The sequence below is a fragment of the Rhipicephalus sanguineus genome, chromosome 2, assembly GCF_013339695.2.
Source record: "Rhipicephalus sanguineus isolate Rsan-2018 chromosome 2, BIME_Rsan_1.4, whole genome shotgun sequence".
NCBI classification, from domain to species: domain Eukaryota; kingdom Metazoa; phylum Arthropoda; class Arachnida; order Ixodida; family Ixodidae; genus Rhipicephalus; species Rhipicephalus sanguineus.
In genome coordinates this window covers 26,384,238-26,397,343 of record NC_051177.1, presented here as the reverse complement: position 1 = coordinate 26,397,343, position 13,106 = coordinate 26,384,238, and the positions used below count along the sequence as shown (strand labels likewise).

Sequence of the window (13,106 nt, the reverse complement as noted above, 5' to 3'; positions counted from 1 at the left end):
TTGGCATCCCAAGGAAAAACCATAGCATAGGGATCCAGATTATTCCTCCACATTATCCCTCTACCAACATACATATCCACCGCTGAGGTTGATGCAAGCATCGGCTGAACTGGTGACTGTTGTCTTTTTGCTCGAACGTTATCATGAAACTACACATAAATGCAGTGCCTCGCTTGTTTTAGCACTTGGAGTTAGGGTGTGTCAGCCGTTGCTTTGTTTCTTTCATTCGTTTTTCTTTTTTTCTTTATGTTTCATGTTTCTTAGTGAAAACTGGCTTCGTCTTTTCCTGACCTGAGGCACTGCCTTAACTGAACCAGTACAACATGAACCTTGTGTCGCAGTTTCACTAATGATTTTCTCTTGTCCTTCACGGTCATCCAACAGTGCTACCTTTGGCACCTGAACAGAAGGCTGTCAATAAGCCGGCAGTACCATGCGAACTCTGCTTCCACCTCGAGTTGAGGCTACAAGGTGTTTATTTAAAATGTTAGATGTTTTGGGTTTTTTGCCTCTCAATGTTTTCGAACTACAGTTAAAACTCAATCAAATGGTTCTAAAAAAGACAGGGAATGCAAACATGGACACAAGGAAGAAGTCACAACACCACAAACACCGGCGTTTGTGGTGTCGAGACTTCTTTCTTGTGTCCGTGTTTGCACGGCTTGTGTTTTTAGAGTGAATACTTACAAGCTAGCTCAGCTCTCTATTATTCTAATCAATCAAATGAAACCCGATTTTACTGTATGTTTCGATATGTTTCTTTAAATAAGCTTTCAATCTACATCATCACTCTGTTTATGTTGCCAACACTTGTGTGCAAACCGTTGTTTCAGGTGGAAGGACCCCATCAGGCGTTAATGCCTTTTGTCCTCTCTTTCCTAAGTGTAACTTCGTACACTTGAATAAAAATCATTCTTTCATTCATTCAAATTTATATTTCTTGGCATGTACAGTGGCGTCCGCTCTTAGGGTGAACACTGCTCAGTGTGGCCACGCTCCGCAGAGCGCCATTGCATCCGGCACAGCTGCGCACCGAATTGAAGCGGCGCAGGTGCACACGAGCGTGCCACTCTTGCAGTATTACAGCCAGGCAAGAGCAGCGCCACAGCAATGGTCCAGCTCTGTTGCAGACCACGCGCAGGCATTCCCCCGCGTCACTCTGTGCATGCGCTACGCTTCGACGCACGGCCGCGCCATGTGCGCTGCGCGGCCACGCTGCGCCGGGTTCACGCTAAGAGTAGACAGCACTGTACCTACTGAAGTTCAGTGTTGTCATCAACCCTAATTATCAAAACTAACTTGACCACTAAACCCAATTTAGCGAAGAATGGCGATTTGGGCTAGTTGGTTAAAGTGCATTTTTAAAGTGCATTTGAAAGTGCATGTTTTAGAAGTGCATTATTGCGTCTCTCTTTGCCTTCCGTTCTTCACTACGTCGCCTTTCCTTCAGCACTTACTTGCTTGTGCTGCAAACACCTTTAAAAATCCAATTTAGTGAAGCTTTTCCTGAAATATATGATTAAAAAGTGATGATTTCTTTCTAATTTTGATGCAGACAGGCTTTTCTTCTAGCAACACTATAGTGTTAAAACATCTAGGCACCCTACATTCAAGGCCCTAGCTTTATTTCGATGAGGCTGCACACGACAACCATGTATGGATCAATGGACACTACAGTAGGTAGCGTTCTTACATACCAGATGGCTCTGGGGGCAGCAGTGGTTTCATTCGTCATTTCATGGTTTATACAACAGACAGCACCGATTGTCTCCTCACAACATCGCTGCATTCATTCGCCACATCACTGTGCATCGGCAGCCAATCATAGCTTCCCATGAATGTCTAGATGGTCTGCATCGCCCGTACATGAAGCCTGCTAACATGGGAGGCTCCATGCCACGGCTATCTTTGGGCCACCGTTGGGCCACCTTTCCGGATTTCACATGCACAAGGTGGACTGGCAGCAAATACAATGCTGTGATAGATTATAAGCGTGGCTGTGTTACAATTTTAGGTTTCAAAGGACCGGAAAATCCATTTCTAGATTTTACTAACTTCCCTGTTTAAACAAATAATTCGAGTGCGGTCATGACTTCATTAAATAGAGTGTCAACTGTATAAAAGGCAATAAAGCGAATTTGTTGGACAATTGGTTAACACCATGACCTAGGGGTAAGCGTAAAAAATGAGGATGTAAACGTGTGTAGTTGCTGTGTACCTCTTCTGCATCCTTGTTTTTTGCGCGGTCCCCTAGGTCAACATGTAAGAGGATATTAATAAGCATGACAGATGCAGTAAAAAAAAATGAAAAGATGATTTCTTTCAAACCCTGACTTCACTCAGCAACTGCACTGTGTGAGACAAACTGTTACCATTAGCTTTAGCTAGTTTCAGAATAGAGGCACTCAAGCACAAGGTGACCCTATGAAACAGCACCGCACCCCTTGAAAAGTGCTGTATACACACCAGTTCCTTGGATTTGTGTTCGGATTGGCTTCCAACCAAACATTTCAAGGAAAGCGTGGATGCTCATAAATTTTCCAGAAAAAAAAAAAAGAAGGTGGCATCCATCAAAGCAATGGCTCTCGATGAGCAGCAAATGTCATTTCATTTCCAAGTAATATAAACCTTTCGGAAGAAACAAGTGCTAACATATTGGCTATTACATTCTCTCGTATTGTGTAACTGACATATTGTAGGTGTTATGAGTTATGTACCACATCGCCACCAGTGACTCCTAAAAAGAACACGACTACATGAGTGAGATCTGTTCAACGGAAATTTCTTGAGCTCATAGAGACTTTTCCCTGTTCCCTGTACAATACCATTTATCCACTGCCGATTGATAAATCACCACACTTTTTGAAATAAGTTGTCAATGCCTAAAGTGGAGATAGCTCGTCTTGACAACCGATACAAGTGCACATTTCACGAGTTGTGCAAGCTTTTTAACGTAATGTAAGCAGATCAATGGCATCTTTGACAAAACATACTAAATACACAATGGGATGCCCAGGCGCAATGATTGGACAAAACGGTGCACCAGGGTGCCCCGTGAACACCACTGCAATTTGTCCGGGATGTCATTAAATTGTGCTTCCCGACATAATTGTCTTTTTAGTGACAGCAGTATGCACGCACTTCTGCACACTAGCATAAGTGAAAATCTTATGGTAGGCGCCATGGCAAAATGTCCTCTCCTTGTAAAATAGCTCTAAGCAGATGCTCTTAAGCCACCTTACCACACTCCTCAGAAAAATGTTGTGTCCTGCTGACCAAGTGATGTTGTGCCCTTCCATATCCAGCCCTCCATTGCCTTTGAGTAGAATTTGGTAAGGAGATGAAATGATGAGTGGATCACGCTTGGCACTGGTGAGCTAGAAAAAAATGTTTGACTTGTTAGGGAAAACAACGGTACCACTCTGTTTCCCAAGTTATGCGTTGGAGTTTGTAGGAATCACCCCACACTCAACGAAAGCTACTGTGGCCTTTAATATACAGGATGGCTATTTCGATAATATCGCTGGCCAGATACTGTAAAGGAAGGCTGCTAAAACAGAGGCTATCATTAAAAAATCAACCAAAGCATTATGTGAAAATCGCAAGTTTCATTTACTGGCATCCAGGGTCAAGTTTCAAAAAAAAAAAAATGTGTTTAATGATAAACGTAACGAACTAACTAACCATGAAGCAGCTAGCCATAGAGGGCTTTCAACGTTTTACTGGTTTATATTGAACTTGAGATAAAACTTCATGTGAAAGTACAATTGTGAGTTGTTAGTGAAGCTTGACACAAGTAATATTGGTTATTATGCTATCCCAGACTGTGCATTCACTTACTGTGTCTATAAACAACATATCAGTGAGGTTCTAATATGGTTCCTAGGGCCAGATAATTTGATGAACTTTGCTGGTCCCATAGCAAAACTCAATTGCACAACACACCTGTTGAATTCTAACACATTGCCAAATCTAATGCGTAACAAAATTTAATGCTCAATCAAATTTAAAAGAAGAAAAAAATTGTCCTTTAATTTTTGCAGTCGTTGCTGGAAACTGCAGTTGTATGCTATTGTATTTCACAATGCATTTTTAGCACTTCCTTCTTGAAGTAGTACCAACAAACTGCAGTTCCATTAAAAGAATGTGCCTTCATTACTGCTTGGCTGCGATTATACAATTAGTACATGTGCTCTAGGGTGAATGGGTAAGTTCAAAGTGGAGCTTTCACAAATAGCTAATGTTTTGGTTTAATCTGTTGCGCAAGAATCTTTCACATCAAATAATCATCTCATAAGACAGAATTGCGCTACATAACTGCCAGGAAAGATAAGGTTGGTTGGTTAGCAGGGTTTAATGTCCCAAAGCGACTCAGGCTATGAGAGATGCGGTAGTAGAGGGCTACGGATAATTCCGTCCACCTGGGCTTTAACGTGCACTGACATCGCAGAGTCGCAGAGTACATGGGCCTCTAGCAGCATTTCGCCCCCATCAAAATGTGACCGCCGCGGCTGGAATCGAATCCACGTCTTTCAGGTCAGCAGCCAAATACGGTAATGTTACACTGAACTACCACAGAGGCTATAAAACAGAGATAAGTTTATTTCAATTAAAAAGGCTCCTCACTATGTTTGCACATTGTAAATAAACGTGGCACAAAGATCACTCAGTGGTGATCGTGTTTACAATGTATGACATGGCTTCACGGTGCAAAAATGGTTGAAATTTCACACAGACAGTAGTGCGCACTTCCTTTCAAGGAAGCTGCACAACAGGATAGAAAGAGAATCACGAGCATACAAGCCTCATTAAACAGGCGTCCCTTGGAACGACACTGACCACGGTCCAATGTGAACCACAAACTACAGTCACTGGTGATATGCCACAAAGCAAAATAAAAACACATTGGGAGCAAACGCTGATAGGGCTCATCATGGAACACGACACATGGAAGAACTAAGGCAGCATATGCTGCACGTGGACACTAGCTGAGGCAAAGGAGGAAAGCGCCTGCATTGAAGGTGGCTCTCTCTTAGCAGCATGCTAACAGTGCAGTTCAACTTTTCAAACCCCTCCAATAATGATCCAACTTTAAAAATTATTGCAGCAAAATGCTCATAAGATATGCTTCACAATTTTCAGTATGTAAACAAATTCTGAGCGCAGCTTCGTGTTGGGGCAACGCCAACTGTGTTTTAACTTATGGCTATCCGCAGTTGTAGCAATGTAACATTTGTTACATCTTGCTACAGAAACTGCCAGTGCTTGAGTGCTATGCACACCACTCTGTGCACTGCAGGCGTCGTGAACCAAGCGAAATGCCGACAGCCCCATAACGACAAGCAAAGCCAGCTGCAGTGCACATGCCAGCCCTGCATGCGCACGAGCTCCGAACGAGGGGCCAGTGCATGTGACAGAGGAAGAAAGTGAGGTTAGATGCAAGTGGCTCGTGATATTGACAGACTCAGCGTTCGCTCTCTTTCGTCCTCGTTCACTCTATCAGTTATGCCGACGTCAGCCAACAATAGCGACGCCACTCAACACAGGAACGGCCACCTTCGAGTTGTGCTCTAAAATTCACCAGTTACAGCACTAAATGTGAAGTAAATTTTTGCTTGCATGGCTTTCCAAAAATTAGGGGTGTGCAAACTACGAATTCAAGAGTGTTTGCCTTTAAGGTCAAATTCAGTTATGCACCTTCATGTTTGAGACTTGCATGCATGTGTTCATGCAATGTTCACAATACAGCATCAGCCACTGCATCCTACAGAGAGAAAGGTGTAAGAAAGTTGTGCCCCCACACTGGCCACCTCAGCTACTCGCTACATGGCAAAGTCAACCAAAAATGCTTCACCACGCATGCAATCATCCCGCCTGTTGAACAATAACGTTGCAGTAGGAAATATCACACTTTAGAAACAGCGCACCCAAGCACTTTGCATACATGGAAGTGGACACCCTGCTCGCATCTTCTTGTGCTCATTTTGCTTTTTTTTTTTTCGTAGTCTTGTTGGCTTGCTTGTCCTAACTTTGGTTACCCTACTTTAACAGCGGAGCTGTTCTATGTCGACCCTTTGCCGTCCGGCGTCACGCAGGAGTAGAGCCAGGTCACGTGACTAGGAGAGAGGAGGATACCAGAGCAGTTGCTTCGCGCAGGTCACATGGCCAGCGGACCAATCAGAGGGTGTGCCTGGGGAGGGCATGGTGTATAAGGGTAGCTGTCTTTGTGCTGCACGCCCTTTCGCACAGTGGACTTCACACGGCTCGAGCGGCAGTGGGAACTTGCATGAGAGCAGCTGTACCGATGTCAAGCAGCAAACCCCGAGCTTCGAGAGCACGAACAGCAAGCCAAGTGGCAATGGAGGGAAGCCGCCAACACCAAGGTTCGAGAGAAGGAAGCGTAAAGGAAACGGCAGCGTAGACAAGAAACCCTGAGCTTCAAGAAAAGAGTGGTAGACTTCATTTTAGGAAAGGAACGACTGCAGCTTCATTGTTTCCTCAGATTTCACTTTATGGAACTGGGTTGAGTTTTTGAAGCTCCTTAAAGGGACACTAAAGAGCAAGACAATTTTTTCTCATATTAGTAAAGCACTCTTTCACGATACCAAAAACACCATGCTTGCTGCGAGAAGACGCTTAGTAAGCGAGAAAACGCGCAAAAACAATATGTGGGTGGCGACACCACCTTGAAGTTTCCGCACCATTCGCCGTGACGTGACATGTTTTGACGGCGCCTACTAGGGACTGCGTAGTTCCTAATAGGTAAAAATGAAGTACATTGTCCTCTGAGGGGGCTATAGACTTAACATACCAAGTTTGGGGTAATTTTGTTCAGCCAATGGCGCCAAAATATGATAAATACACTTTGAAATCCGTGACGTCATGTGGGGAGATTTTGGCGCGAAATTTAAGAATGAAACTTTGAACTTGATTTTCTCCTCTATTAATAAACCTATGATGGTGAAATCAACGACATTAGAGTTCTCAGAGCACAATTTATCGATCTAAACCGATTCATTGTTTCTCTTTAGTGTCCTAATGGAGAGCCGTACTGATTACAGAAAGAGACAGGGCATGCAAACACAGACACAAGAGAGAAGTCAAGACGCCACAAACGCCGGCGTGTGAGGTGTCTTGACTTCTCTCTTGTGTCCGAGTTTGCATGCCCTGTCTCGACAACATGAATACTTCCCAACTAGCTCAGTTCGCTGTTATTCTGATTAAATAGTAAAATGTTGGAGCAGCTAATTTCACAGAAGCTGCGTTACAGGCACTTCTCTGGCTTGGAGTGGCACACGTATACTGCGTTATTATGATAATAATTGATAATTAGAAGACAGGTTGCAAAGGATTCCATTTCACACCATCTCGAATTCTGAGCCCATTTCTACTACTTCCCAGGCATGATGTAAATGAAACTAAACAAGACCAAAGAAAGAGGCGCTCTAAAACTGCTTTGGCGAGGAATACAAAGAGGCTGGGCAGCATTAAAGAAAAACCCAGCCTGTCGTTTAGGTCCTCTAATTGCAACTGCCCCAAATCCCGGGTGCATCTTCGCGCTTATGTTCGCACCCTGAAAAGGGGGCCCTCTCTCCTTCCCCTCTCTCCCAAGTCGCAGCCCCTCGGTCCCATAAATCTGTCAATGCAAACACATTCGTCACCTACAGAGCACTGTTCTGGTGTTGCTGCATTTGTCGCCTCTTCTGACCTTGAAAGAAAACAGCGGCAATCAGGGAGGGGGGAAAAGAGAGGGAGGCAAAGAAATGCAAAGTTAGAACAGAAGTGGCACACATATACTGTGTTATTATGATAATAATTGATAATTAGAAGACAGGTTGCAAAGAATGAGCTCCAGTTCCAAGCTCATTTCTACTACTTCCCAGGCGATGTAAATGAAACTGCTAGGGGTGTGCGAATAGTAAATTTTGGAACCGAATCGAATACGAATCGAATAGTGATGACGCTAAATCGAATACGAATACTAATTGTACACTCTTCGAATAGTTTTCAAATAGTAAGACAACCATTTTCAAAACAGTCCTAGATCTCTACAACATTTTATTTGAAACAAATATTCACAAACTTTCTCCAAAGAACACTTGCGGTTACTTTTAAATGTCTCAAAATACAACAATTGTGAAAACTGACGTAAGCTCGCATACCGCAACGACTACAGTAATTTAGGTGATACTTTGTCACCTGCTTTTAAAATAAAATTGAGACATAAAAACTAAACAATTTCGAACCGAACACCATAAATACAGCTAAAGATGTAATGAAACAGACAAACCTGTCATCACAACATAGGTCTCGGCACCGAAAGCATGTAAACATCAGTGTTAAAAGCTGTATCTGCAGGAGTAATTTACAGAAACACAACATTTGCGTCTGTTGTTATTCGTGAAGCTGAATGCAGTCATAGTCCTCACCTTCAGTTATTACAACATGAAGACAGGAACTGAATAATGCGATACAGCTTCAGCATAGTGATAACTGAGTAAGAGTGTATATTTAAGAAAAAAACGCCTTCTTTCGGTAATCAATGTAGCATCGGTAGGCTCATAAAAGCTTTGGCTACATGCGCATTGGTAATATAGCGATTAAAAAAATAAAAATGGCCTTTAGCTTTTCCAAAGTTTTGTTGTTTCGGGGTTCTCCAGCCAGTGCTAATTATTCGAAAAGCTATTCGAAAAATATTCTGTATTTCAATATGTACTATTCGATTCGAGTACCGAATCAAATAGAAAGCTATTCGATTCGTTATTCAAAATTTTCAAATATTCGCACACCCCTAGAAACTGCCAGCATGAGTTGCAAGAAAGAAGGAGCTGTGCTTACCCGTGACACATGGGCCTCTTTGACGCTGAGATTTGGTATACCCTTAGGCAGTTGGAAACCCTGGTATTCAGTTGAGAAGATTGTTCGGCCTGTGGTTGGGCTGCGGACTCTGAATTCCTTGACATTGCTCACTACAGTCCAGTCGGGGCCCACTTCCAGGCTCGGTCCAGCTGTGTCGGACGCTTGCCGACCAGCTTGCTTGTCCCCCGAAGTCCTCACAACGACCTGCATTACAATGTGAAGAAAATGCGGCAGTGAATATTTTGGTCAGGAAGAAATACTTTAATCCAATACATTTAATAAATAACAATCAGCGAGTGCAAACACTGCATCTTAGACAACACATAAACATGATAGCATCATCATTAGTTTTACTGTTTTCCAGAAATTTTATAAAAACAATGTTAGCTTACATAAAGTAATCCACTTCCCACTGTAACCAAATAGTAGTAACCTTTTTTCTCGAGTACAACAAACGTTGATGAATTCCGTTGCCAAGAAAAACAACTTCTTCTGTTCCTATGTGGTGTATCAATAGAAGTCGGAAAGTAAACCATCGTCTTAATGCCAACTACCACGTATGCATAAAAGAACCGTGATAGAAGTGTTCGGTAGTACATGTCATAATTTGTAATGACGAACAGCAATTGCTAATATAAGCATTGCATAAATCTGTGTTTTCTTGTATCTATGTGATGGCTTTGCTGAAAATCTCCTTTGACAACATTGAAAAAAAAATTAAGTCAGCTTTGCACTAGAAATAATATTAATTGTTGGGGTTTAACGTCCAAAAACCACCATATGATTATGAGAGACGCCGTAGTGGAGGGCTCCCCTCCTCCTCACTTCCCTTTCCCACCCATTTGCTACACTATACTATACAAGGCTATGTTATGCTCTGCTAGCATGCCTGGATAGCAGAGTGGCTACAATACTCACCTTCAGATCGTGGGTACGTGGGTTCAAACCCTGCCATGCCAAATTTCTTTCAACAAGAATTTCACCCTTTCTTTCTCTCTTTCTACACAGGTTCGAATCCCGCCTCATCAAGACATTTCTTTTTGCCAAGAATTTTCCTCTTTCTCTATCGCTTTTTCTGCTTCTCTTTCTTTCTCTCTCTGTACTCGTTCTCTCACCGACCAGAGTTATTTCATCCCATGCCGGATCAATTGGCGCATGTGTTCTGGGAGCAAAGCAGGAGATGAAGAAGAGGTTGAACATGGCGCATGCTAGTTCATGATGATGATAGAAATCTGTTATCACATCACAACCAACGACTGGCATAAACAGCTCCGCAGTTAAAAATTAAGGCAGCTTGGTACCAGTGGTGCCAAGCCTGAAGGAAGTGAAGAGCTTGGCGGCCTTCCCTTTTTTTTTTGTTCCTCTTTTTTTCTTCCTTTCTCTGTGATTTTTCTATTACTTTTTTTTTGTCTCTGTTTATTACTATTTCTTTCTTTCCGTCTCTCTATCTTTCTCTTTATCACTTTCTATTTCTTTTTTTTTCTTCCCTTTCTTCTCTCTATTTCTCGCTTCCACTTTCTTTCAAACTTTCTCGCTCCTCTTTTTCTTGATTCTTTCTCTTTCTGTCTTGCTCTCTGTTTTTTCTATCTTTGTTTTGTGTACATTCCTTTCTCTGTCTTTGCATCTTTTTCTGTCTTCCCTTTCTTTCCTCTCTCTGTGCTCATACTCTCGCTCATCAAAGCTATTGCATCCCATGCTAGACAAATCAACGCACGTGTTCTGGGAGCAAAGCAGAAGATGAAATAGAGGAAGAAAGGGACGGAGAGAGCGCGTGATGGTTCATGGTGATGATCATTTTTGTTCGCGACTAACAGGGCTCCTCCGAGCTTAAACAGCTCTGCTGTTAGAAACTGACTGCAACGGTAATCATAAGAGAAGCAGATACTTACTGGTTGTGATTCCCCAATTATGTGCAGGTCTGTGTCCTTAAAGCCTCCGATGACGCCCTTGTGCGGAATAACGGTCCCAAGGTCAGCATTGTTTAGAAACCTCAACAGCTGGCCACTGGGGAGGAATTCAAGGCTTTCCATGCCATATCCAATACGCAAGACACCCAGCAGCATCACAGTCACCTGAAAAAGGATACACACTCTGACGAGTGCCTCACGAGTGATAGTCTGTAATAGATTACCAAGCAATGGAAAACGCAGCCAAGGAAGGCAGAGGGTTAGGTGGGGTGATAAAATTTCTAAATTTGCAGGCATAAAATCTAATCAGCTTGTGTGGCACAGGCTCAGTTTGAGATCACTGGGGAGGCATTTGTCCTGCAGTGGACATAAACAGCCTGCTGCTGATGATGATGACTGCTTTAAGAATGAAGTGCATCCATTCTCAGTTATACTGCATGCACAGTCATCAAGAATGATTAATTCAAGTAGCCAATGATGTGCTGCTTGGCAATGTGCTTCACGAGCATGAGCACGATGGTCAGACAGCATACATTTTTGAAAGTAGTACTGACACAAAAATTTTACATAATTTTACATCTTGCATTTTCTGTAGCAATGTGTTTCAAACAACCAACCTACTGCTACTGGACACATTGTTTCCTCGAGCGCACAACGATTGCTATCTGGAGACATTTTGCAAGTGCCCAGCTGCAGTTTCGGTTTCAGAGGGTGCCAGGAGAGGTGGGACCCATAGAGGTTTTTGTGTAAACACAGCTTGCTATGAAAGCAGACAAAACTGATGCATTAGTCAGGCACCATGTGCAGAGCCATATGCACATGAACACCACGTTGACATGTCTTTTCAATGAAGGCTCCCTGTATCCATCATAGTCCCTTCTGGGCTGTTGTAAATATGTGCGACCCACCAAAAATGTGCTGCCAAGGCAACGACGTCAGCCTCTGTACTCCCGTGCAAGTTTATAAACAAGGTGCACCTCTGTCTGTTGAAAAGGGGAGTGCTCTTTTCTGAAACAGAGAGAGCGCTCGCAAGGCACATGACAGCCAACACAAACTCGTGCTGCATGTAGTTGTTGGTTGTTTACATTGGAACCAACTTGGTGTGCATAAAACACACATGACTTAGTTTCTTCACAAGTATGTTTTCTCACTTGTGGATCGCCTCTCTTGGTGATGTTTTTCCATTCACCATCCTGTTTAAGCAACTAGCCCAAAGAACTACACTTCTGTACTCATCCAAATCATGCCCAACGCTAGTTTTTGCGCAATAAACATTGCAAACAGACAGACCACATAGAATCCTGCTTATTAGTTGCGGGGAAAAATATTCTATAGCATGCATTTCTTATTTTAATGGGCGCACTCGAAACCCCGGATGTCACAATTAAAAACCCATTATATCGATGCTTCCGACTGCAGGAGATAATGATCATAAAGCAGACCACATTATGCACAATTGTGTGGAACGGCACAAACGGTGCGGGAAAAAGGGAAGGAGTCGTGTGAGTGCATTCAGCGCCAAACAGGCAAGGCAGGCAAGCAAGACAGGTAGCATAAGAGATGTACACATAGAAGGCCATCCGTAACAAGTCAACCAGCATGGAGCGAGACGTGCGCACGTCATTTCACCACGTAAGACGCCAGAGGGATAGCACAAACTGCCCGACATGCAAGCGCCAGGCATCTTGCAGAATGGAAAGTCGTGCAAGTGGGTTCAGAGCTTACCGCAAGGTTGGCGAGAGAAACCACGAAGAGACCCACCACCAAGCCATAGAAGAGAAACGCTTTCCGACCCCGTAAACCAGTTTTGTGCAGCGAGTTCTCAAAGATAGGCACATACCCAGCGGAGAAGTTTCCATTGTGTCGTTTGTTTATCTCCTGCTTTAGCATAGCTTTCTCACGCATTGACAGCGTGCTTCGGGAGGCCTGAAAAAGAAACAAGGATGCGACGCGTCATTGGCGCCAGCGGCAGCCTCTTCTGCGGTCGCCTTGACGTCTAAACGTTAACAAAGAACCATACACTGATGCACGCGATTTAAGCGTTGCGCAAATTGGCATTTCAACGCGCATGAAATGAACACTGCCGCGAACTACCGTAGCTCAGAATTGTGTGTAACAGACAACATTCACGCGATGGAGGCTGCGATGCGGTAATAACATAGAAGACGTGTCTGTTCCGCATACGATGAAAATACATCCCACGTAATAACGTAAATTTTGAATTAACACAGTACCGCAAACGCTGTCCGCGAGAAAGCGAAGAACTCTGTCGCGCAGCAAAGTTGTTGCGGAAACCGCGTTCCTATGCAAGATTGTTCCACATAAAACAAGCATAAGATT

General features: G+C 43.3%; 1 protein-coding gene across 7 annotated transcripts in view; it reads right to left on the bottom strand.

Moving 5' to 3' along the window:
• Positions 1 to 13,106, bottom strand: part of LOC119382578 (beta-sarcoglycan) — a 56,290-nt gene that overhangs the window by 43,015 nt on the left and 169 nt on the right. For all 7 annotated transcript variants that reach the window (XM_049412246.1, XM_049412249.1, XM_049412245.1 and 4 more), the window contains exons 2-5: positions 12,492 to 12,692; positions 10,749 to 10,931; positions 8,839 to 9,063; positions 3,243 to 3,377 (exon numbers count right to left, since the gene is read on the bottom strand). In XM_049412246.1, the coding sequence (XP_049268203.1) occupies positions 3,243 to 3,377; positions 8,839 to 9,063; positions 10,749 to 10,931; positions 12,492 to 12,692 (744 nt within the window). The remainder of the gene's footprint in view (positions 1 to 3,242; positions 3,378 to 8,838; positions 9,064 to 10,748; positions 10,932 to 12,491; positions 12,693 to 13,106) is intronic.